The sequence below is a fragment of the Sceloporus occidentalis genome, unplaced genomic scaffold (genome assembly GCF_023333645.1).
Source record: "Sceloporus occidentalis isolate IW3139 unplaced genomic scaffold, rSceOcc1.0.p SCAF_2, whole genome shotgun sequence".
Taxonomy (NCBI): Eukaryota; Metazoa; Chordata; class Lepidosauria; order Squamata; family Phrynosomatidae; genus Sceloporus; species Sceloporus occidentalis.
In genome coordinates this window covers 76459014-76485192 of record NW_028316982.1, presented here as the reverse complement: position 1 = coordinate 76485192, position 26179 = coordinate 76459014, and the positions used below count along the sequence as shown (strand labels likewise).

Here is a 26179-nt window from a genome sequence, read left to right as displayed (position 1 = left end):
CACTCTGGAGTGTGCTTCAGCACTTGGTCCACAGTTGCAATCTGGAGCTTTAATACTACTGCAGAGGCAGGATTATCAGATCACTCTTCTGTTAACCAAGACACATTCACATTAAAACTGTCTTGCCCAGGCTGTCTTCTCTTTGCAGTGGTTTAACCAGCGCCTGCTACTGGCTCTTGAGAGGCTGTCAAGTTCACTAAAAGTGATTCAGTTAACACACTGAAACAAACCTCATGTAAAGAAAGAAAGTTTAGGAGTAACTAACTGCTTGTAATAAATGTCCTTCTACAACAAATTAAGGTACAGTGCATGTAAAACTGATGAGGGGTAACTTCCTTTCTTTTGCAGTGCATTTTTAAAGTTTTTAAGCTGCGTTTGTAGCCTCAGTAAGTGACAAAAGTGAAGTGTCATGTCAGCATTTGCTCATGCTACTGGTTCATGCTGGCTAATGCCGCTTTCTCATGGGAGAGTATTACGACAAAGATGAAGTGGGTGGGAGGAGAGTGTGTTTTGAATCACAGACCAGCAGCTTTGTAACACAGATTTCATTGCTTTTGAAAAATGATATACTACTTTTAAACACTGTAACAATAGCAGCAGATAGCTATGTTGGCATGCCTTGGAACTACTGCAGTCAATTAAGCAATAGCTTTCCAAATTCTGCACTGAAAGAATGAGGGGTTACTAAGTCACACTATACAGTACTTTACCATGAAAAACAGTGTCCTGATTTGCCTAGGATCATTCTTTGTGGCAAGGAGCTCTACCCATTCCTCTTCTCACAGTTGCTGAATACGTGATCATAAAGGGTAAGGCTGGCTAGAGCCTCATAACTGGGAAGGGTAACACTACCCTCCAGGATGCTTTTACATGTGTTTTCAAGTTGTGACAGAGTTCTCTTGGGTATTCCCTGACAAATGACCCACTTCACAGCTCAGTACATTCTATCAGCATTTCTGTTATTTCAGCCAGCAAGCAGAAGGAAGCCCTGGGCTTCATTTTTGACACCACTTTCCTTTATTCCTTGGGATTACTTATTTATAAAGAAATAGTTTAGGGCCTTCTGAGTAAGGTATTTCTTTATAAAGCTAAGCCTCATTCCAAAATTACTGACTAGCGTGTGCATGTTGCCTGTCATGGTGACCTCGTGAATTTCATAGGATTTTCTTAGGCAAGTGGTTTTTGCCAGTTCCTTCCTCTCAAATATATCCTACACACCTGCTATTCATTGGCTGTCCAATGAATCCAATTATTAACCAGAGCTGACCCTACTTAGCTTACATGATCAGACTGAATCAGGCCCTACCAAACCAAACACTTAATATATTTCATTAAAATTATTTGTCTTCCTAGGAAAGCAAAGTGTTTTCTCTGTTACTTTCAAAGGAAGGAGAAATAGAGAAACTCAAAAGAAATCTATATGAGGTGCACTGTATACTGACTTTATTAATGCTACAGAGGGATCTTCTTCATGTAAGTGACTTTCCAAAGCTGTGAATGCTTGGTAACTGCATGGAGTGTTTCCTTCAGAGAGTCACAGCCTGGCAGAATTCCTTCATATACCTACAGGGTCAGGTTGCAAAAGAACCTCACATGCACAGTCTTTCAAAATGGTAGTTCAGCAAGAGAGATCTGTTGACCACTTCTTAGAATTAATAGGGTAAATGCAAAATGCACCACATCCCTTTTCAATGCCACACACATTATTTTCCCAATCCATCCATCTTCAGAGGCATTGTCAGCTGCCCTCATAAGTTCACACATGGTTCAAAAAGAACCACTGAAATATTTGGTCCAGTACTACTTGGAAAGAACTTTTGAATAAGCAACATGCTGCTCCCTAACAAAGTCCTGCCATTGTTTTATAATTTGTATTTCCGCCTCATAAATGTAAATATAATCCTCCTGGGCTTCCTCTGCCCACATTATAATACTTCATTCTTAGGTTGCTTCCTCCTTCAAAGGTTTGCAGATGCTTTGTAAGAACTACTCTCTCTCTCTCTCTCTCTCTCTCTCTCTCTCTTTCTCTCTCTCTGTTTCACACACACACACACACAGATTAGGTTTTGCTTTGGTAGAGCCTAAATACCCTAAAGGCAGGAGATTGTCTAATCATGGAAGCTAAGCAGGGTCAGCCCTGGTTAATATTTGGATAGGAGACTGCCAACAAATATCAGGTGTTGTAGGTTAAACTTGAGAGGACATTACATTTCAGAGGATGGAAGTGGCAATAAACCCTTGCTTTAGAAAATCCTATGAAATTCATGGAGTCACTATAAGCCGATAGACAGGTGACACACACACTAGTTACGAAGCCTGGAATGAGGTTCAGCTTTATAAAGAAAAATCTTTCTCAGAATTTATATTTATATAAATATAAATTGTGGAACAGAACGCAGAAATGGCAGCTAAGATAACAGCAGAGTAGTTAACAAGATTGTTGGTCCTTTGGAAATTAGGAAAATCATTCTAAACCTGAGTTGGTTGACGACTCAATATTGAAGCCCTAGATTCAAAATTTGCAGGGTTTACCTCATGCCACATCTGCAGAATTGGCTAAGTGTAAATGCAAATCCTAATACAGTCAAACTTCTGTCCTTTTTCAGGGTGTTACCCTCATGTGGGAGACAGTGAACAAATAAGCCTAATCACTATCTTTTGCATAATCATAGGCCTGTTACAGACTGCCAAAATAAAGCTGCTTGGGGTCTCTTTGGAGGTATGCTATTTAAATGATGCATGGGTCCTAAGAGTCCGGAGGTCGCGCCAAAGCCACACTCCATTCCTAAGCACTGGAGTGCAGCTTTGGTGCAGCTTCCGGATTCTTAGGATGCATGCATCATTTAAACAGCATACCTCCAAAGAGACCCGAAGCAGCTTTATTTTGGCAGTCTGTAACAGGCCATAATTTTTTTTAAAAAAAAAAATGATTCCTGATTAATACCACTTCAGTGAATATATGGAGTTTATCCCATTAACAAATAAGCTGGTTTACTTCTTCCGGCTTGAATTCAGTATCCGAGATGCCCCCGGATGTTATCATATCTAAATCACCGCCTATCTAGCTGGGATGCCACTCAGATGCATCCTGGGTCAAAGCCTTGCTCAGACAGCACTTTTTCAAAGTTGGGAAGCTTCCGGCTTCAAAAACCGGCCAGCTGAGTGAGACTTTGACTCAGCATGCATCTGGGCTGTGACATCCCAGCTACATAGGTGGCGATTTAGGTATGATAACATCTGGGGGTATCCAGGATCCTGAATTCAAAGAGGTAAACCATCTTATTTGTTAATAAGATAAGCTCCTATATATGAAAAAGAAACCAACAACAAATATAAGATGTCAAAAAAAGAGGAACAACTTAAAAATCAGAACATACTGAAATTTCTCCACCATTACCCCTTGAAATCAGGGTAGTATCATAATAGGTAACACAAGCCCCATTCTAATGCATTATAATTTAAGTATTTCTCATCCAATCATAGAAACTTTGAATTAGAAGAGACCTCAAAAGCCACCTAGTTCAATCCCCTGCCATGCAGGAATACACAGCTCTCCTGAAAGATGCCCATCCAACCTGTTCTAAAACCTCCAAAGGAGACTCCCTCACCTTCCAAGGCAGTCCTTTCCAGTGCTGAACAGTTCTTACAGTAAATACATTCTTCCTAATGTTTTCCTGGGATCTCTTTTCTTGCCATTTGAATCCATATTATTTTATATTGTTGCCATAGATAAAGACATTATTAAATGAAGAAAAATTTTAAACTAGAGCTGTAATCCTTAGCACAAGTAAGACAGTACAATCCTATGTACTGTGTACTCAGAACAAAATCCCACACAGTTTAGCTGGGCTTACTCTCACGTCAGTGGCATTTAATGGCTGCCTAAATACCACTAGATTTACCAGAGTTTACTTTTGAGTAAACATGCATAGGTCTTGGCTGACATCCATAAATTATTCTTTTTCTGTAAGCACCTGTAGGGTTTAAATGCTAAGGACCTAGAGAAAACTGGTAAAAAAAATGTCCTCCTGTTGAATTAGGATAAGCAAATAGTTTACTAGTCTGTGGAATTAAATGAAAATCATAATTAATACTTTGATTTAGATTTCAGGAAGGCACTGAAATGCTCTGATGGTAGGGAAAATACAAGCTTCACTCTTGGTGCTTTTAGGCAGTTAGCTTTGAAGACAACAGCATCTTCAAAACAGTATCTCCTATAGAGTCTCAGAATTCCACAGCAAATTGGTTACAATCTCAAATATAATTTAGCATGGCTAAACACACTTGTAATTATGGTGACCCTTTAACTGCTAGCAGAACACTGTCTCAATGGAAGTATATAAATATGCCTTGATGGCTTGTAGTAAGTACACATGCCGTTGTCTAATAATCTCGCTGTTCTTTGTCCTTTCTCTTGCAGATATATTTCTCTGATTCTGCGGAAGAACATCTTCCTGAATCTGAGCATTATGTGTTCTCTAACTTGTGTCTTATGTTGCAGGTGGGCCATTTTTGATAAGGCAAGAAGAGAACAACTGACAAAATGACTAACCATCTGAATGCTATTGACTAAACCCCAGACCCTATGGCTTTTGGATTTCAAAGCACGCTGCTGAATACACAAGGGCAACTTTCCCTCTTTATGTAGCTGGAATTGGAAGTCTTTTGTCTTTTTCAGGTTCACAGTATGGGCTATTGGTTCAATTATTATAAATCAAAAAACTGATTACTGCAAAAGCAAAACAATAAAACTTAGTGATAACATGGAACTACCTTGGAACCAGGATCATCTTACTTATCCTACCAGGGTGAGAAAGGTTGTTCACACTATTTTGCAACATAATGAACTAAAATCTTTATTCCAAATAAAAGCACACACTAGAATACAGTTCAACTCATAAAGATTGCAACTGGAAGCAGTTGTAGCTAACACCAATCAATCTGTACAAAACAAAACTAGCTACTTTTCTGGCCGTGGGCTGCTACAAAGCATACTTGAATACAGTGCATTGCAACTGTGACATCTAGACAATTGAGTGGGAAAGAGAAATCTGCCTAAAGACATATCACTGTAATATCTCATTTATTTGCAAAATCCATTTCACTGCCTTGTCTTAACAAGAGCCCTTGGTAACTTCACTGTTGATAGGATAACTGAAAAAGTATAAGCACCTTGGCTGACAATGACATTGCAATCTAACAATCTAATGACAATGTCATGGGTGGCTTCAAGGAGACACAAATCAGGAAGCTAGACAAGGGCTATATCTTCACTACAAAAATAACCCAGTCTGACACCACTTTAACTGCCATGGCTCAATGCACTGGAATTCTGGGAATTGTAGTTGGTTGTGACTCCACAGCTTTCTGAAAGAGAAGGCTAAACATGTTTTTAAAAAACCCTATAATTCCCAGAATTCCACAGAAATGAGCCATGGTAGTTAAAGTGGTGTAAAAGTGGATTATTTCTGCAGTATGAATGCTGCCAAGAACTTTATGGTCTTTGAAAACAAGAATAGCCACAGGAATTCCAAGCATCACATATATAACTACTTCCACTGCCATCTGGGGGTCCTATAATGACACTCCCCAGTCAGACTTCTGCGGGAAGCAAGTTACAAAAAGATATTTCAGTTGGGAGTTCCAAGTTTAGTATTCCACACTTGCAAACAGAGTTTGGAAAGAGTCTGCAGTAGGGTTTAGAAAACATAAAACAAAACAAACTACATGTCAGTAACACAGAATATTCTGGGGTATTATTTTTTTCAATGGGACACTCCCCAAAAAGCAGCAGTGTTTTCCAATATGGTCCACTTTGCCATTGTAAGTTCAAGATTTTCTAGTATGCAAATAGGATGGACTGATCCATAAGGACATAATGACCCTTAATCATGTGTTAATCATATCTCAAAGGGAAGCTGTTAAAACAACTTATTGCTTTTAAAGCACAATCTAATTACCCTGAATGACATTTCTACTACAAATTACCTCACAATCAGTGAAGATCACAAGTTATGATAAAACATGATTTTGTTCCTAATCAGCTCATGAAACAATTCTTATCAATAGCCAAAGTCACCTTAATCAACATTAGATTCTAGACATGGTAACAGAAGTTAAATGTGAAAAGTCATGAAATAACATTCTTGTACACATCCAAGATTGTGTGAAATGCTATACCACAGCAAAATGCTAATTATTCTTCACCACTGGTGTATTTCCATTATTCATGTATCTCATAAGCATGTGTGTTGGATGGAATATACATTCAATTCCCTCTCCATGTGACAAGTATGTTTAAATATTGTTACTTGAAATCAAGTCCATCATTCAGCATCACTTATCTTTAACCATGAACTGAAACGTGAAAAGAAACCCACAATCCTGCATCTGACCATCACAATGCTCTGAAACCATAGTGTAACCATGAACATTTTTCCTTAAGAAGTCTGCTGTCAAATAGCTAAACTAAATAAATATAAATAGATGTTTTGATTTAGCATTGCCATAATCTCAAAGTCTTGCATTCATATGCAATGCCTTCCTATGGCATATAGAATATAATTGTGATCACTGTTGGGTCTTCTAAATACTACCCATATCTTAAGAATCAAATGTCTTAGAGGTAGTTTAATTCAGCCCACTGTTCCAAGGCAGGACTTGCCACCCCACATAATCTTTACAAAGCATGGCAATATCGAAATAAGTGTCTGGCTGGTCACTAAATAGGTGCACTAGAATAAACATTCTGCCTCCCAAAGTGTGTACTGGCTGGCTATCCACTCCCTTAGGCTCTCTTCAGACCTGCCATTAAGGCCGGCTGGGGTGAAATTGGGGTGTCGCATCCAGATGATGTATGCCCTGACTCCACCCCAGGGCATCATGATGCTGCACACCGCTCCACACAGTGTGTAGCATCATGGTGCTCCTCCAGTGCTGTGCCCATATGACACAGTGCCGAAGGAGTGTCACGTAGCCACAGCAATGCAACTATGGTGCCCTTTCAAGGATGCAAAAGGGAGCCACTTTTAGTGGCTCCTTTTCACAACCTCGAAGGGCCAAATCAGGGCTGTGGCATGAGGTTACCACAGCCCTGATCCGGCATAAAAAAGGGCAGCTGCAGGCCGCCCCTTAGGGGTGGTCTGTAGAGCCCCTTAGTTCCAAGTACTGTCATATTATTTAAGCCATTTAACTTAAGATAAGTCATACAAGGACAATGTGTTTCAGTCACAGAACACTCTGAAGCATGGGATAACTTTCACCATTAGATTGTATTAAGTTCATAGGAGTTTCTCATACTCAGTTTTAATTAGGTCATTAATTACTATTTAATAAAATGAAGGAGATACTGTCTCCAACAGTTGCTTACAGTTTTGTTACTAAAAGGACTTAGTACAGTAGCACAGTCCCACCTCTAACCCAAAGATATGCCTAAAACTAGTGTGCACTGCATCTACACATGTGGGTGTGTATGTTTTCTTGGTGTCACTGAGAAACAACAAAGGCTAGCCAGCGAAGGAGGGCCAGTGTGGTGTAGTGGTTTGAGTGCTGGACAGTGACACTGGAGACTATGGTTCAAATCCCCACTTAAGCATAAAAACTCACTGGGTGACCTTGAGCAAGGCACACTCTCTCAGCCTCAAAGGGTGGCTGTGGCAAACCCCCTCTGAAGAAACTTGCCAAGAAATCCTTTTGATAGGGTCACCTTAGCATCTCCATAAATCAAAATGACTTGAAGGCACACAATAATAGCCAGTCAAAACCAGCTTGTGTTGAATCATGTTTTGAAAATGATCTCTTTATCTGTATGAAACATTTTTCTGGAGCTCTGTTCACACTAAATGAGAGAAAGAGAGAGACTGCCACAGTGAGGGGGAAAACACATTTCATGGGAGGGCACTCAATAATTTCACATGATGTGTGCACCATCTAACACAGGGCTGGGAAACTGCAGCCTTCTAGATATTGTTAAACCCGCAGTTCTTATCACCCTGGTTAGTAGTCAGGTACAAATGAGTAGTTCATCTACATTTGGAGTCCAAAAGTTCCCCAGGCCTGTTGAAAAAGAATAACATCGCTAGTGTCAGTTAGAAAAAATAACACTGGATCAGTAAGTTTTTCCCCTGAAACATGTTATCAGCACTTCAACATTAGTCAGCAGCACACATCCTCATCTGTAGGTCAGAAAGAGGCTGAAGAAAGAAGATCTTTTGCTGCATTCCTAGTGCCCAGGGTTTTGTATGTACAAAAGAGAAGGCTTCTTCAGTACAATTTGACCATCAAGTAATTCCTATCACAGATGATGAGAGAAGGGGCAGACAAGTTTTATACATCTAAAAAAACGATATCTGTCACCCACTACAGATGGAGCATTTAATAGAAGATTTCTCTCCGGTGTGTTTTATAGAGTCAGACTCCTACAAGTGTATGGGAAAACAGTAATAATTTGCAAATCCCTTCTCATTAAATTCAGTCTTCTGATCCAGCAAAAGCTGATAGCAATGAATTTGATAGACTACCTTAATAAAGAATCCTATTTTTTATTTCTCAACTTCCTTTCTACTTGAATACGCAAAAAAGATTGAAGTTAATTCATCTCTTATAGCTGTATCTGTGTGAAAACCCACTTCTGTTCTTTATTAAGTATGGGACATGGTTACTAAAAGCATTCATATCCTATGGATGCTAAATATACAGGAAAAAAAGGACTTTTGCCAGCAATGAACATATACACAGCCAGCATAAGGCAGATTCCAGTCTGAGAACAATAGTTTTGCCCTATTTAATAAAGTGTATTATATATGTGCCCACTTGGGCAGTGCCAATTCAGTCTCAGTTGAGGTTAGAGAAAAACCCTGTCTATATCTACCTTGACTCTTTGGAACACACAAAGCACCCACAATCCTCAGGCAGAGTGCTGAGCCAGGCTCCCTTCACTGTGTTCCCCCATACCAGATTAGAACTCTGCACCTGAACCTGGTACAGTATTACCCTCTTCTAAAAGCTCTAAGTCACTATTAACTACTACCTTTATATCACTAGTTCTTAAACATGTATGATAGCTAATGTTCTTGCATGAGTGGTCATTTCTTTATTTCTAAATAAAAACCATTTGGAACTTGCACTCTGCAAGTTCATTTTTTTGGAACCATTATACACAGGTCTGCCCTGGCTTTAGTCACCCAAAGCCTTCTTGCAGCTGTCATTTGATCTCATTAAATTCCCCCTTTGTATATTGATTTTGGGTGCCCTCTCAGGACCCTTGCATTTTGGGTAACATATATACGATGCAAACAATTGTAGGGAAGATGACAGACATAGCTGTTGAAATAATCATCTAGTGGTTTTTAGATGCAACTAAACTATGGATGCCGGCCATGAAAGCCTTCAACTTCACAATCATCTAGTGCTTTTAAACAAATACTTTCCAAACAGGCCCTTGTAACAACAAAAACACTATAGGATACTGTAGAGCAATTCAACACAGAAAGGCCCAAAATGGCAAGGAAAGGCTTCTTCACTTTGTTTTTCTGAGGTGCTGCCTACAAAATTTACAAAACAGCCTGTCCTATGCTGCCAAAGCAACTACCTACAGGTAGGTAATCATAATACAAAACTCAGTAACACAATCGGCCCTCCTTATCCACAGATTTTTTTTATCCATAGATTCAAGCATCCACTGCTGGAAAATATTTTTTAAAAGTATACATTCCACATAGCAAACCTCGATGTTCCATTTTATATAAGGGACACTATTTTGCTATGCCATTATATTTAATGGGACTTGAGCATCCATTGATTTTGTTAGCCGCAGGGGATCCTGGAACCAACACCCAGTAGATAACAAGGACCCACTGTACTTCTTCATATTCAATACTTTAATAATTATTACACTATTGGTAGTGGTGTCGCTTGGGGGTAGAGGGGTGCAGACCAAGGACGTAGCCGGGGGGGGGGGGGGTTGGGGGGTCGGAACCCCCCCTATCAGGCCCTGGGGGCGTTCAAGCTCCTTCCTCCCCCCTCCCCTCCATTAAAACCACGGCGAGGGAACAGAGGAAAGACAAAACAAAAGTTCCCCTTTTCCCTCTGCTCGGTGGCTTTAATGGAGGGGGGAGGGAGGAGGGAGGAGGAAGGAGCTTGAACGCCAGTTGCAAGCTCAGAGAGAGAGAGAGAGAGAGGGAGTCCCTGTGACTCCTTTCGCTTTCGTTTCCTTCAGAGTCCGGCTTCCACTCCTCCTCCTCCTCCTCCTCCTTCTCCTCCTCCTCCTCCTCCCCCTTCCTCCCTTGTGCTTTTGCAGAAGAAGGAAGAAGAAGGAAGGGAAAAAAGAAGGAAGAATAAGAGGGAGGGAGAACTGAAGAAAAGAAGGAAAAGAAAGGGAGGAAGAGGAAGGGGAGAAAGGAAGAAAGAAAAAAGGAAGGAAGGAAGCTTCTAAAAGGAAATATAAAAGAAAGAAAAGGTGACTTCTAACTTTTAGCTGTTATATCCATGTACAATATAGAATAATAATAATAATAATAATAATAATAATAATAATAATATCCCTTACCCAAAATGCTGAGGATTAGATGTATTTTTGATTTTGGAGTTTTTCAGATTTTGGTATATTTATATACAGTATGTCTAATGGGATATAATGGGAGATGGGATCCATGTATGTTTCATATGCATCTCATAGACATAGACTGAAGGTAATTTAATGCACAATATTTTTAAAATAATGTTGTGCTTCTGCATACTGAGCTTCAGCAAAACCCTGAGACCACTATGCCTTGTATAATTCAATAATTCAGTAATTGATCTAAACCTTCAGGATTTCCAAGTTTCCTTGAGTTGGGGGTCAGACCAGATGCTCTCAGGGTCAGTTTGGGATTTTGGAAGTCCAGAGAAAGGAGACTCAGAGAAGTTTATCGCATGGGGCTTAAACCGCTCCCCAGCGCGTTCTAACGGGGGCGAGCGGGGGCGCGCACGGAACGCGATGGGCACCGGATGGGGCCCAAAACGCGACTTTATCGTACAGGGGGACGCCGACGCCGCGCGTTCCCATCGCGTCCCAATTCGGTTCCAGAGGGCGCCATTTCTGGGAACTGTTTCAAAGCATCCCCAGAAATGGCGCCCTCTGGAACCGAATTGGGACGCGATGGGAACGCGCAGTGGCATCGTCGTCCCCCCGTGCGATAAAGTCGCATTTTGGGCCCCATCCGGTGCCCATCGCGTTCCGTGCGCGCCCCCGCTCGCCCCCGTTAGAACGCGCTGGGGAGCGGTTTAACCCCCATGCGATAAACTCTATTCTCTACTCTGGACATTTCTCCTGAGAATGGACTCATGTTTTCAAAAACAGTCATTTCTGGATTTTTGCAACAACAAAAAAGAGGTGGGTCTGTGATGCAAAAAGGCAAGAGGCTTCCTTCCAGCCTTATTTTTTCTCTTTTTTGAAAGACAAATAGAATAAAATACAGTTAGCTGGTCCTTTTTCAGCATGTCAATGGGGATGCTTTGATGGAGAGTTCCTGCATGGCAGAATGGGGTTGGACTGGATGGCCCTTCGTGGGGTCTCTTCTAACTCTATGTTTTTATGATTAATTAATTAATATATGGAATCAATCTAAGATGATGAATCGTGGCTGTGGAGTCCTATGGCCCTGCTCCAGGCAATGCTAGACTGCAGGCCCCATCATCCAGCAGCACCACAGACTGATGGGAACTGCAGTTTAATAAGGCTGCACACTGCAGAAATAATCCAGTTCGACACTGCTTTAATGCTATGGAAAATCCTGCGATTTGTAGTATGTTGTGCCACCACAGCTCTCTGACAAAGAAGGCTAAATGTCTCACAAAACTACAATACCCAGATATTGTTGTTGTTGTTATTTTCTTATATCCCGCCTTTCTCCCAATATACAGACTCAAGGTGGTGATTTTCCATAGCATTAATCTATAGTATATCTTTCTACAATGTAGATGGACACCTCCATTACATAATTTGTTGAGGATGCTTTGACTGGGAGTTCCTGCATGGCAGAATGGGGTTGGACTGGATGGCCCTTCTAGGGGTCTCTTCTAACTCTATGATTCCATGATTCTGTAGCACTCTGAGCCTACTGTGATTTTAATAGTTTTTAAATGTATAAAGGTATAAAGTCTTATAACACCTTCAGAGAAAGGACTCAGTTTGCATCTGCACTGAAAAAATAATCCAGTTTGATGCCACTTTAACTGCCCTTGGCTCCATGTTGTGAAATGCTGGGATTTGTAGTTTGTTGTGGCACCTGACAGATGACTCAACTACAGTTCCCAAGATTCCATTGCACGAAGCCATAACGGAAGTTAAAGTGGTGCCATCAAGGTGTCCAGGGTAAACGCTCGACCCTCTTTTTGTGTCTTGGGGGGGGGCTCTTAGCCTCTCAAAATGGTGGCACTTAGTCTTGACCCCCCCTTCCCAAAATCCTGGCTACGTCCTTGTGCAGACCGCACTGGGTGATACCACAGAAGAGGGGTGACACACAGTAGGGCCCTCCTCCCACTGCAGGGGGCATGGTGCTGGCAGACGTCCTTTCTTCTTTGTTGCTGTGGCTCTCTCCCTGAGGAGGAAGCCAAGGAAGTGAGAAAGGAGGGTGGGCAAGTTCACCTGTCTTAGCACCTCTCTCTTGGCTCCCTCCTCACAAGGAAGCCAGTCAGAGGCAAAGGAGGGGCTGCCCCTCTTGGCTTCATCTCCACATGGCTTCTTCGTGAGGAGGGGCTATCCCTCCTGGCTTAGTGAGGAGGGAGCCACACTGAGGCTAAGCAGGGGTGAGCCTCCCCTCCCCTCCCCTCCCCTCCCCCCTTGCATGGCCAGCCCCTCTTAGCAGCCACCCTCATCCCACACACCATGTAACACCAAGCATGGGGATGCCGTTGACTACACACCCTTGTTCAAATCATTTTATATACATTAGTTGCATTCAATCATGACAACAAACCACAATTTGTTGTGACAGAACTGAACCTAGGCAGGTCTCAGATTTGCATGCTCTCCCCTGCCCTGCCTTGCCCTGCCCAGAAGGATGAAACTGGAAGCTTTCTTTCAGTTATAATTTTATTTAATCACAATCTAACACTAAAACCCAAACCCAAATGCTTTATTTTAAGTAAGTAAACCTGCTTCATAACCTCCAGTTTAAAGTTCAAACCATAGTTAATTATAACCAATTTCTCACATTTGGGCAATACAGGATGTGATTAATGAAAAACAGAAACAAAAGTCTTGCCTTAGCTTGTTCCTTTCACGATAAAGCACAACTGATCATGATGTAAAACAAAGACGTTATCCTGTAATCTATCATTAAAAAAAATATTATTGGAGCCTGCTCATGCCTTATTCATTAGGTATTAAGTGGCTTGTTAAATGAATTGATCCTATTTGTGGTCTGTGAGGCTATTAACTTAAGTCTGCATGTATCTACAACTTTCTAATCACTGCAAAATAAACTCCAAGCAGGGGATTTTTTTTCCTGTTGAAATACACACAAATAGATGCAACTCAAAGTGTCTGTCTCTGAAAAATGGACACTACTTTGCTTTTATCAATGGGGGTGGAAAATGTACTGTGTACATTAAGAAAATATATAAGAAAGTGTGCATGTTGGGAAACTGTACAGCAAAATATATTCACATTTCCATGAGATAAATGAAAACAAAGTCCACATAGTGAAGCAATAGCCGAAGCTATTGATTGATTGATTGATTGATTGATTGAGCCAGGACCTTTTTTGCCAAGTAGGCTTTTAAAATGTAATCACTCTCAGGGAAACTTCTTACTGTGGTGTGCAATTCTTTAACTTTTGTATCTTTTAAAAATAATTTTACACTGTTTTAGATTACATGATTTTAATTGTTTTTAAAATTGTATTGTTAGGTTTTAACTGATTTCTTCTTTGAGCCACCCTGAGTCCTAGTCCAGGAGAAAGGCAGCATATCAAATCAATTAAATAATTTGGGGGAATAACTTAATTTCATAATCATTATGCTGTGACTGCTCATTCACCTGCTACCAACACATATGCCCAGTGCAGCGTATGACACAGCAGAAAGATGCTGCTATGAATCCATTCTGCTATGAATCCATGCATACCCCCTATGGTGATTAGGTCATGGAAACCTGAACACTTACCAGCATGAGTCCTTGTGAAAGCAGAAATCTGATTTTGTTTTGACTCTATATTCAGCTAACAAGCAAGCTTTCTAATCATATATTGTAATTATCATTAAAATCATGTTGCCTAAACCCATGCTTAGTGGTGTATCATTTCTATAATGAAGGAATCCAAACACAAATTCTGGTGCCATTTTTTGTTTTGTTAGCCTTACCAAATTACACAGGGCGACTTTTATAGAGCAACTCAATAAATATCTTAACAGGAAGCTGTCACATTTATCAAGCATTGTTCGTTTTTCATAAAACATATCAGAGGGAACCTTTTAAGGCCAAATCCAGCTGACAATTACCTAATCACAATACAATTTTTTAAAATAAATACAAGACAAATAGAGATGCCAGGGCTTAATCAACAGTATGTATTGTGGTTCCACCATAACCACATATGGATGAACTATATGCTTAATCCTCCCTCCCAGAACACGATGATCTAATTAGAATATTATTCTCACCTATCAATTTTCAAGTTAATAAAGTATCAAGGAAAGTCATTAAACTGTAAGTTGGAGGAAGTCACAGAGATATTTGTGATAATTGTCAATTTAGAAACACACACTGATCATGTAAACAAAGGGAATAGCAGAGCTACATTCTTTGCATGTAGCTGATACCTGCCACATACAGGCAAAGCTGAGAAAGACTGCTGTCGACTGCAATCTTGAGGAGAAAATTGGTATTCAGAGTAGACCCACCCTCACCAATTAGCAGACATTAATCCTCTTTTGCATTAGCCTCCCAGCCTGAGGCCGGCCATCAGCACAGAACAATACACATGCAAATCACTCCTGCGTTCCCAGGCTCACACAATATATATAGACCCACTTTTTCCAGGCAAGCATTCTCTGAAGGTGCCAGCCACAGATGCTGGCGAAACATCAGAAAGAAAATCTTCTAGAACATGGCCTCATCACCCGAAAAACCCACAAAAAACCATGGATGCCAGCCATGAAAGCTTTCGACTTCACATTTCAGAACACAATTAATATCATCCCCTGGATGACATAAACCCTGGCCATACCAGCTACTGTTATGGAAGCTGTAGGCCAACACATTCAGAGGACATGAAGTTAGAAAGGCTGCTACAACTAACACTATACTAGAAAGGCCAATGACACTACTTTTCCATGCTGGTGGGAATGCACACTTCACGCTACAGAGACAGAATCTACTTGAGTTCTAACTAAAATCTGTCAACAAATATGGAAAACAAAACAATGTCCTACAGATTGAAAATGCTCAATATACATTCTAATCCTGAAGAAAGGAGACATCAGTGACTGCAGTAAGCACAGGGTGATTGCATTAATTTTCCATGCAAGCAAAGTGATGCTCAAAAATTTTATAGCATAACACTTTTACTGTACCATATATAGAGCAAGAAATGCCAGATGTCCAAGTTCAGGAAAGGAAGAAGCACCAGAGACCATATTGCAAACATATATTGGATAGTGCAGCATATCAAAAATTCCAGAATAAAATCAGTCTGTATAGCAGTCTTTGATTGTATAGATTATGAAAAACTGGATACCTCTTAAAGGAATGGCTGTGCCACAACATTTGATTCTCCTGATGCATAATTTGTACTCAATACAAAAGGATACTTACCATCTAGACAGAATATGGAGAAACTGAATGGTTTCCAATTGGAAATGAAAGTCGGGCAAGGTTACATCTTATCACTCTTATCTGTTTAACGTGTATGCTGAACATATCATATGTAAAGCAGAATTAAACTCAAAGGAAGGAAGGATAAAAACTGGAGGAAAGGACATCCATAATATAAGATATGCAGATGTCACCATACTATTAGCAAAAAATAGCAAAGATTTGGGATGATTACCGAAGAAAGTCAAGAAAGAAAGTGTAAAGGCAGGTTTACGGTTCAATGTTAAGAAAACAAGCAGACTGACCCTATATCAGGGGTAGGCAACCTGCGGCCCGCGGGCCGGATGCAGCCCGGCAAGGCCTTGGGACCGGCCCCAGCCCAGTCCTGCCGCTGACTGCCACCAGGGCCTATGGCCTCTCGCACGCAGGGGCAAGGGGGGCAGTTGTCTATAGACGCCTCAGAAACATGCATTTATATTAACATTTTTTAAAAAAATCAGCAAATTTGTTTGTGTGTCCTCCACTTTTTTTAAAAAAAAGTGTCCACCATTTGAAAATGTTGTCCTACATTTGCCCCGGTTTATTTATTTATTTAAATTTTTAAAAAATTATTTAATTATTTATTTTTTGGCTTTGGCCAGTTGTCTGAGGGACAGCAACCCGGCCCCCGGCTCAAAAAGGTGGCCTACCCCTGTCCTAGATGATTTATATAACTTTAAAGTAGATAATGAAGACACTGAAATTGTTCGAGATTTTCCATACTCTGACTCAATCATTAATCAGAAGGGAAAGTGCAGTCAGAAATCAGAAGTCTAGGACATGGAAGGGCAGCTAGGAAGGAACTAGACAAGATTCATAAGTACACTTGTCCCTCCATATTCACTAGGGTTAGGGGCACAAGACCCCTGTGAGTATGGAAAAACTGCAAATAACAAAAACATCATGTTTTACCTGAGAGGACACCCCTCTAGGAATCTCTACGTCCTCCAATGCAACTCTGTGGTCAATATCTGACAGACGCAGACCACAGAGTTGCATTGGAGGAGCCACAAAGGCCTAGTAGTGTATTCTCTCCAGGAATCTCTAGGTCTTTCAGTGCAACTTTTAATTAAAGTTGACCAAAGAGTTGCACTGGAGGACCTAGACATTCCTAGAGATAACATATTAATCAAATCTGTGAATAATCAAATCCGCAAATATCAAAGCCAGAAATATGGAGGGATGAGTGTACAAAGATCTATCATTGGGCTGGAGCAGAAGGCAGGAAAAAACAGTTCAATCCTGCTTTTTCCAAAAAAGGGTCAAAACCCTGCTGTCCACATGGCCTGCTCCCAAGGTAGGGTGAATACCCATGGGCAGACTACACAGCACAGCATCAAGCTGCACCACTGGGTAATTTTTTTTTTGTCATCTCCCCACCATGCATGCACAACACACCACCTGCAACCTCCAAGTAACTTCCACCTCCACCCAGATGCCACCCTATTGCATGACCACCTGTCTGATCAGCCACACAGTTGCATGTGCAATGCTCCACCCATACGGAACTTCAGCATGCAAGTGATACCCCACGTGCCCCCTTCTCCCCCCACATGCCTCCTTCACCCCATGCTCCCCATTGGACTATCTGGTTTGTCTACGGTGTAATTACATCCATTGCAGTTGTCCACTTTCTTTCTTCCTTTCTTCCTTCCTTTCTGTTTTTGTTTTGTTTGTTTTTTGCTACAGCCCTGCACTGGTGCCAGATGTGCATTTTCTGAGTTAAGCTAGAGTATCTCATGCCCCCAAGATGCTCAGAACCGGCTTCAAGCCACCTGGCCATTTACATGGGGGGCCAGCTTCCAGGTGCTCCAGTGGTGCAGCATTTATATGCCGCACACCACCAGAGCACTTTAAAGCCGTATTCCCACCACAGCAGGATGGAAAAGCCAGCTTTTGCCAACGCAAAAAAGAGTGGCAGTTTGCCGCTCCATGTCGCAGCCCTAATCTGACTTCAGAAGAGGCAGTCTGTTTTGCCCTAATGTATATCTGTAAAGAAATAATTCACATATAACTGCAACTCTCTGTCCCACCACCCTCTCAGACACATTTGGTGGGAACAAGAGAGGGCCTTCTTAGTGGCTACTCCCAGGCTCTGGAATTTCCTCCCAAGAGAGGCCAGGCTGGCTGCATCCCTACTTTCCTTTCAGAGGCAGATAAAAACATTTTTATGCCACTAGGCTTTCTCGCACTGACATAGGTGCTGTATAAGGTTGTGTAAGAATTTTTTAAATTCTAATATGTAATGTTTTTAACTTTTTAAAATTGTGAATTGTTTTTTAAACATTTTATTTTTAATGCCTTGTATTGTTTTGATTTGGATTGTTTTAAATTTTGTTATCTGCCTTGAGTCCCTATACTGGGAGGAAGGTGGAATATAAATAAATAAAATTAATTAATTAATATAGAAGAATAGGTCACCCCTCCTTCTGTAACTATAACTGTATGAGATTATTTAAAAGATCTTTAGTCAACAATATTTAAGGCATCTAATCCATGGAGATAAGTCTTTTGTTTTAAGGCATCCAAACACTGGAGGTAAGTCTTTCTTCCAAGGAGTAGCTGCAGAAGTGAGAGTCCAGACAGTAAAGCAGATGTAAAGTAGTAGCAGCAGCGGTAAAGAGCTTTTATTATTTTCATATATTTCTTTCCTTCTGTTAAACACATTGATAGTTGTTTGTTTGTTTGTTTGTTTGTTTGTTTGTTTGTTCGTTCGTTCATTCATTCATTCATTCATTCATTCATTTAATATTGCACATTTTCTCTTGGCATGGAATCCAAAGCAGCTTTGAAGGGTTGGAAATACTAATTGAAAATATTTGAAAAATAATTTTTTTGAGTGTTGAGAAACCTTAACAAGATGAATCCTGGACTGAAGAGAATCTTCATACTTTGGATTTATTCTGTTCAAAATTCCTATTTTCTGTACAGAAATCTTCTTTTTGTGCCAAAACACTGTTTCCTACAGAAAAATGCTGTTTTTTAAGCAAAACACCATGTGCAGATTTAATGCAGAATACGTCTCAAATTGCAAATAGCCATCATTTTGCATGATTTTGGCTTTCATGTAATGGAAAGATAATTTCCAAATCATTGCTTCCTTTGAGAAGAAAACAAATGAAGAATAACATCCCTAGGAGTTACAAAAAGGCTAAAACTGAAAACACGATAATAAAAAAGCTAAAACACAAATAGGTTATTTTATTAAAACACCATTTACATTTTTAAAAGTGTAAAAATAATTTTAAAATGTAACAAAACAGTTTAAACTACTGTGTACAAACACCTTTAAAATATTTTAAAAGATGCAATGCAGCCAATTAATTGTTATATGCCTGTTTGAATAAAAAGATCTTTCTTGCCAGTGGAAGGAGATAGGGATGGGCTAGCATCCCATGGAAGGAAAACCCACAACCAAGGAGGAGCTGAAGGCCTTCTCCTGTGTCCTCACCAAACAGTCCTGTAATAGTGGTAAAAATGAAAGAAAGCCCTTCTGCAAGGATCTTAACATGCTGGGAGGTTCATGTTGTAGAGAGATAGAATCTTTCTTCTTCACGCTGTCTAGACTGCAACTGGCTAGACTGCAACTAGACTCCAATGGCTTTTCTAGACAGCAGACAACTACTGGAAGAGCATGTTAGCTCAATAGTCCCAGGCATCAATATTTACTGAGTAAACTTCTCGTCCCACTAGTCACCAAAAAAGTACTGACCAAAAATCTCCAGTTAGCTCTGCAAGAATGAGATGATGTGACTATCAGTGCTAATTAAAAAGGCATCATACTTTAAAAAAAAAAGTGTAGGATCAACTTCCTTTGCACTCCCAGTATTACAGAATTGCAATTCTTCTCAGCCATCTGATGATGAGAGATGATGGGAGCTGCAGCCCAACATCTTCTGCAGGGCCAGAAACTGCTCACTAATGGTAGGGGTGCATCTACAATGTAGAAATAATGCAGTCTGACATCACTTTAACAGCCATGTCTCCATCCTACAGAATCATGGGATCTGTAGTTTTGTGAGGCACCAGCACCCTTTGACAGAGAAGGCTAAAGACCTGGTAAAACTACCGATCCCAGGATTCTCTGGAGTGGAGATACAGCACTTAAAGTAAACTGCTTTATTTCTACAATGCAAATGCATCCCATCCTTTATATCCAGGTTAAATCCTTTATATCCAGGCTAAATCCTTTATATCCAAGTTAAACAGGAGATAGAGAAAAGGCAGAATTACTCAACACCTTCTTTGCCTCAGTCTTCTCAGAAAAGGCAAAGGGTGCTCAACCTGAGGATAATGGAGCAGAGGACAGAATAGGGGAATTTCAGCACAGAATAAGTAAAGAGATAGTAGAGGAACACCTTGTTAATCTAAATGAATTTAAGTCTCCGGGACCAGATGAACTCCATCCAAGGGTATTAAAAGAACTGGCAAAAGTAATATCGGAGCCATTGGCAATCATATTTGAAAACTCCTGGAGAACAGGAGAGATCCCAGCAGACTGGAGGAGGGCAAACGTTGTCCCCATCTTCAAAAAGGGGAAAAAAGAGGATCCCAACAATTATCGTCCAGTTAGTCTGACATCAGTTCTAGGAAAGATTCTGGAGCAGATCATTAAACAGAGAGTTTGTGAACATCTAGAAGGCAATGCCATAATCACAAAAAGTCAACATGGGTTTCAGAGAAACAAGTCATGCCAGACAAATCTAATCTCTTTCTTTGACAAAATTACCAGCTTGGTAGATGAAGGGAATGCTGTGGATATAGTATATCTTGATTTCAGTAAGGCCTTTGACAAGGTTTCCCATGACATTCTTGCAAACAAGCTTGTAAAATGTGGGCTAGACAAAGGAACTGTTAAATGGATCTGTAATTGGTTGACCGGCCGAACCCAAAGGGTGCTCAACAATGGCTCCTTTTCATCCTGGAGAAAAGTGACCAGTGGGGTCCCACAGGACTCTGTCCTGGGGCCAGTGCTATTCAACATCTTTATCAATGACCTGGATGACAGGATTGGGAGCATACTTATCAAATTTGCAGATGACACCAAATTAGGGGGAATAGCTAATACCCCAGAGGACAGGATCAAGATTCAAAATGACCTGAATAGACTAGAAAGCTGGGCCAAAGCTAACAAAATGAAATTCAACACAGAGAAATGTAAGGTATTGCACTTAGGGCGGAAAAATAAAATGCACAGATATAGGATGGGTGACACCTGGCTGAATGAAACTACGTGTGAAAGGGATCTAGGAGTCCAAGTAGACCACAAGTTGAACATGAGTGAACAGTGTGATGCGGCAGCTAAAAAGGCCAATGCTATTTTAGGCTGCATCAATAGAAGTATAGTGTCTAGATCAAGAGAAGTAATAGTGCCACTGTATTCTGCTTTGGTCAGGCCCCACCTAGAATATTGTGTCCAGTTCTGGGCGCCACAATTCAGAAAGGACATTGAGAAACTGGAGCGTGTCCAGAGGAGGGCGACAAAAATGGTGAAGGGTCTGGAAACCATGCCCTATGAGGAACGACTTAGGGAGCTGGGGATGTTTAGCCTGGAGAAAAGAAGGTTAAGAGGTGATATGATAGCCCTGTTTAAATATTTGAAAGGATGTCATATTGAGGAGGGAGCAAGCTTGTTTTCTGCTGCTCCAGAGAACAGGACCCGGAACAATGGATGCAAGCTACAGGAAAAGAGATTCCACCTGAACATTAGGAGGAACTTCCTGACAGTAAGGGCTGTTCGACAGTGGAATGCACTTCCTCGGAAGGTGGTGGAGTCTCCTTCCTTGGAGGTCTTTAAACAGAGGCTGGATGGCCATCTGTCAGGGATGCTTTGATTTGGATTTCCTGCATGGCAGGGGGTTGGACTGGATGGCCCTAGTGGTCTCTTCCAACTCTAAGATTCTATGATTCTATGATTCTATGATTCTAAAGTCTCTATGATAATGACCACCCTATATTCTGTGTTCCTTGATACAGGACATACAACAAACATCTCTGAATGAGGAATCAGCCCCACAGTTGTACGTTTAATACAGCAACAGCCTTGCTCCCATAGATTTTGTCATCTTCCATTCATCTTGGATAGCAAGAATGAGGAACGAGGTGCCCTCCAATCATCCCAAACCAGCATAGCCAATGCTATGATGGTAGCTGTAATCCAACAACATTTGGAGCCATCAACTTTCCGCATTCCTGCATTGGCACTACCTCCAATGCATCTGACCTGAGGGGTAATACAGGTACATATCATGGTCTACTATCAACTCACTCCAATAACCAAACCCATAGAGATTGAAGATTTATTTCCTCCTCCCACCCACCCAAAACATCTCGTAGAAGGAAACAAGACTAATCCTAATATTGTATCTCAATTTAGGAGCAACTGCTTACTCATTGCTTTTTTATACTCATGTCAAAATAGATTCCACATCTTGCATCTGAATCCAAAACACATTTGTCCCATTTGGCAAATGAGAGCAAAGCGTACATATGCAGCTATGTTCCTATAACCAGCACAGAACCTTGTGGACATGTCTCATGCGTACAAGAATGTGCTTCACCATGCAGAGCCACTAGCTGAAGCCAGGATACACAACTAGACACATAACAGAGTCATGATGTAAGATCTTAATTAATCTTAATTTGATAAAATAACTAGGACTCTAATTATTACTATCTGATGTGGTCATCTATCAAAGCACACTGAATGTTTCAAGGGTTCTTACCTTTGAATACACATGAATATGAAAGAGTAGACATGCACAGTTATTTGTCACTGGTACTACATGGTGTGTGTTTTTTAAGGTGAGCATCCCTAGACAGTGAAAAATCTTGGCCCTTATCCTTCCTCCTTCCAGTTCTAGCTCCTCTACTCAGCAAAAAGACTCAGCAACAAGACTCCTACAAATGCACAGAACAGAAATGACAAAATATGCACCAGAGCTTTTATAGCCTAAAAAAGCATTACCAGTGTGAGCTAACTTATCAAAAAAGTGGTTCCTAACAGCATTGCACTGTATGTTTTTATTATCAGCACATTTAGAGAATGGAGGCTGGCATTAATTGACTGGCAATATAAAGGGCAGGGGGAAATCTCACATGCGCTCATGTGAGTAAGAGAATGGAAAATACAGCCATAAAGGCTTTTATGTTACTTTAATTATCTGAAGAAAGCACTCCTGCAGTTCAAATGTTTCACCAGTAACACAAGCCCCTTCAATTCCCAGCTCACACTGCAGATACTAATGGGAAGGAAAATTCCAAATATTTACTACAGGTACATGTGTTTTTACTACAGTTATGGCTCCATTGTAGTTTTACTACAGGTAAATGTGTTCTGTGTGGAAAACAGCTCCTGAATCTTTCCATAGAGAAAAGTAGTTTCTCTTGCAAGAAAAAAACTATGCAGAATGAAAGTGGCAGGGTGAGACTTCTTGCTTTAAAAACGAAGAGACAAACCATTCCCAGCTCAACACATTTGCATCTGATGAAGTGGACTGGAGTCCACAAAAGCTTTGAGTAGAATTTTTTTTCTCAGTTAGTCTCTAAAATGCTACAGGATTTCTTTATATCTTATTATGTTTAGCATCATTTTGTAGTCCTTTTCTTTGTCTGAGAGTTTTAATGGAGGGAAGTGGAAGTGCCACTCTATTCTGCTTTGGTCAGACCTCGCCAAGACTGCTCTTGGCACCACAATTCACAAAAAAGGTGGACAAGGTGGAGTTTGTCTGCAGGAGGGTGAATAAAACAGTGAAAGATCTGGAAACCATGTCCTTAGGGAGCTGGGTATGTTTAGCCTGGAGAAGAGAAGGTTAAGAGGTGATATGATAGCCCAGTTTAAATATTTGAAGGGATGTCAAACTGAAGATGGAGCAAGCTTTTTTTCTATTGCTCCAGAGAATAGGACATGGAGAAATGGATTCAAGCTGCAGGAAAAGAGATTCCACCTCAACTGGGTAAGAGCTGTTCAACAGTGGAAAACACTGCCTCCAAGCATAGTGGAGTCTCCTGCTCTGGAGGTTTTTAACCAGAGGCTGGATGGTCATTGGAAACAAGGAATGCTTTGTTTGTGTCTTCCTGCATGGTACACGGTTAGACTGGATGGCTTTTGGGGTCCCTTCCAACTCTAGGTCTCAATAATAGACCCTGCACCATTTCAAAGTTACATGATGTAACTTTAGAAGAAGACAGGGGAAATAACCCCCACCCTCTAGCTGTCCTGCACACCTGAGCTGTTCTCTGCAAAAGAGGAGAACCAGCAACAGTTTCCCCCTCCCTCCTGAGCTACAGCGTGGACTATTCAAAGCCAAACACCTAGCGGAAACTCTCCGGCACAGAGATACCAGATCCTTTACAATCCCAACAAATGGGACTCTTGACTGAAGTGTCTCAGCCAATTAAAGCAAAAATTCAGCAATGGTGCAGGGAGACTCTGTATACAGCTGCAGCAGCCGAACAAAAATTCTTTTCTCCTCCCTCCTCCTCCGACTCCATCGCAGTCATTTTTCTCAGCTTCCCGCAAGAGGCAAGGGGAAACTCCTCAGCAGAAATCTGGCACAGAGGAGACGGAAAAGGAAGGAGGAGAAAAGCCAAGTCCCCACTGCAGCACCTGGGCTCTTCAGACAAGGTTCCCTTCACGCCATTCACTTGGTCAAACTATGTCTTCCTGGGGAAAAGGGTGCCTCCAAAAACATTGCTCAAGCAAAGCAGAAACAAGTCAACCTGCGCCTAACACACTTTCTGAGATGCAATGCGCTTGTATGTGTTGAATCCCCTGGTAAGCTTCTTGTATCCAGTAGTGGGCAATGCTCCCAGGTAAAGGTGCACAAGACTGCAGTCTCCAAGTTGGGATGGTGAGAGGAGAAGGGATGGAAAAGTTGAAGGATGGAGCAGGTTGTCGGAAGAAGGGGGAAAGCAAATCTGTTGAAAGAAGGAAGATTCGGAAGCCAAGGAGCAACAGTACAACTCTACGATTCTATGAAATCTATGAAATCCATCCTTTTCCTGGGACTTCCTTTGGAATAGACATGTATGGGTTTGCTGGGTAGTAATAGTAAACAGAGAAAGGCATCAAAAAGAAAGGATCTCCTTGGTCTTTAAAGAACATGCCTAAAAGAAATCCAACTCACACCTTCACAAGCAGCCTCACCAACACTTTCTGAAACCCTAATGGTAAACACCTTTTTGTGCTTTCTTTTCTTTTCCCTGTGCATCAAATGTTAGCCAGTTATTTTCTTCATTCGAAGGAGCATTCTTCTCTTTTCTTTTTGAAAGTAGACTCCCAATGCTAAGTCCTCCTGGGGTAGTTTTGGGATGAAAAACACAACAGCCACAAGAACAACATCAGGGTCTCTTTAGGCTCCCCTCCCCTTCCTAGAAGCAGGATTTCATTCTGGTGGCAGGTGAGGTAACATAATGGAGAAAGGTACCCCTGAGCATGAGCAGAGTGCCTTTCTTTCCATGGGAATAACAGCCACAGACTGAAGAATGGGACTAAAGAAGAGACTAGCATTTGAGGAGCTAGTGCCTGGACTGCTTTTGAACACCAAAGAAGAAGGGGGAAAACACTCTTTGAACATATTTACCAGCGTCTGCCTCCCCAAACCCTACAACCATGGGGTTGTTGTTGTTGTTGTTGTTGTTGTTGCTGTATGCCTTCCAGTCATTTCTGACCCTAAATCGGGGTTTTCTTAGTCAGATTGGTTCAGAGGTGGGTTTCCCCTTGCCTCCCTCTGAGGCTGAGAGAGTGTGACTGTGCCCAAGGAGGGTGAGTCGAGATCCCAGCCTTCAGGATCCCAGCCCAGAGCCCCAAACCACTGCTCCACACAACCTCGCCGCCCCCTCAAAGCAATCCTTTTCCCCCTACGACTCCCGAACAATGAAACCAATCCTTTGAGGCTGAGAGAGTGTGACTCGCCCATGGGGTCCCCAGGAGGGAGGACTTGAACCCTGGTCCAACAACCCCTCTGGCTCTCTAGCAGCAAACCCCCCCCCCCCCCCCAGTTTCAAAAGCAGATGTCTTTCTTTTGAAAGGCGGAGCGGCTGGAGTTGTCCCCCTTTCCTTCCCCTTTCATCTAAAGAGAGAGAGAAGAGAAGGGGGGATGGAAATGGGGGGGGGGGGGTCCCAATCTATTTGGGGAGCGGGGGAAGCTGTGCTCCCAGCCCAGCCCCTGGTCCTTCTGGGCTACTCACACGAAGACGCCGAAGAGCAGCACCCGGACCCCGACCTCCAGCGCTAGCTCCCGCATGGTTCGCTCCAAGCCAGGCAGCAGGAGGAGGAGGAGGAGGAGGAGAGCTTCACAGCCGGCCTTTGCGGGGGGATCCCATGGAAAGAGGCAGCCAGGG

General features: G+C 41.5%; 1 protein-coding gene across 3 annotated transcripts in view; it reads right to left on the bottom strand.

Moving 5' to 3' along the window:
• Positions 1 to 26179, bottom strand: part of PLPP4 (phospholipid phosphatase 4) — a 125816-nt gene extending 99637 nt beyond the window's left edge. For all 3 annotated transcript variants that reach the window (XR_016280067.1, XM_089510052.1, XM_089510053.1), the window contains exon 1: positions 26027 to 26179. Coding sequence is in view for 2 of the 3 variants with exons in the window: in XM_089510052.1 (XP_089366178.1) it covers positions 26027 to 26082 (56 nt within the window). In the remaining variant the exon portion in view is untranslated. The remainder of the gene's footprint in view (positions 1 to 26026) is intronic.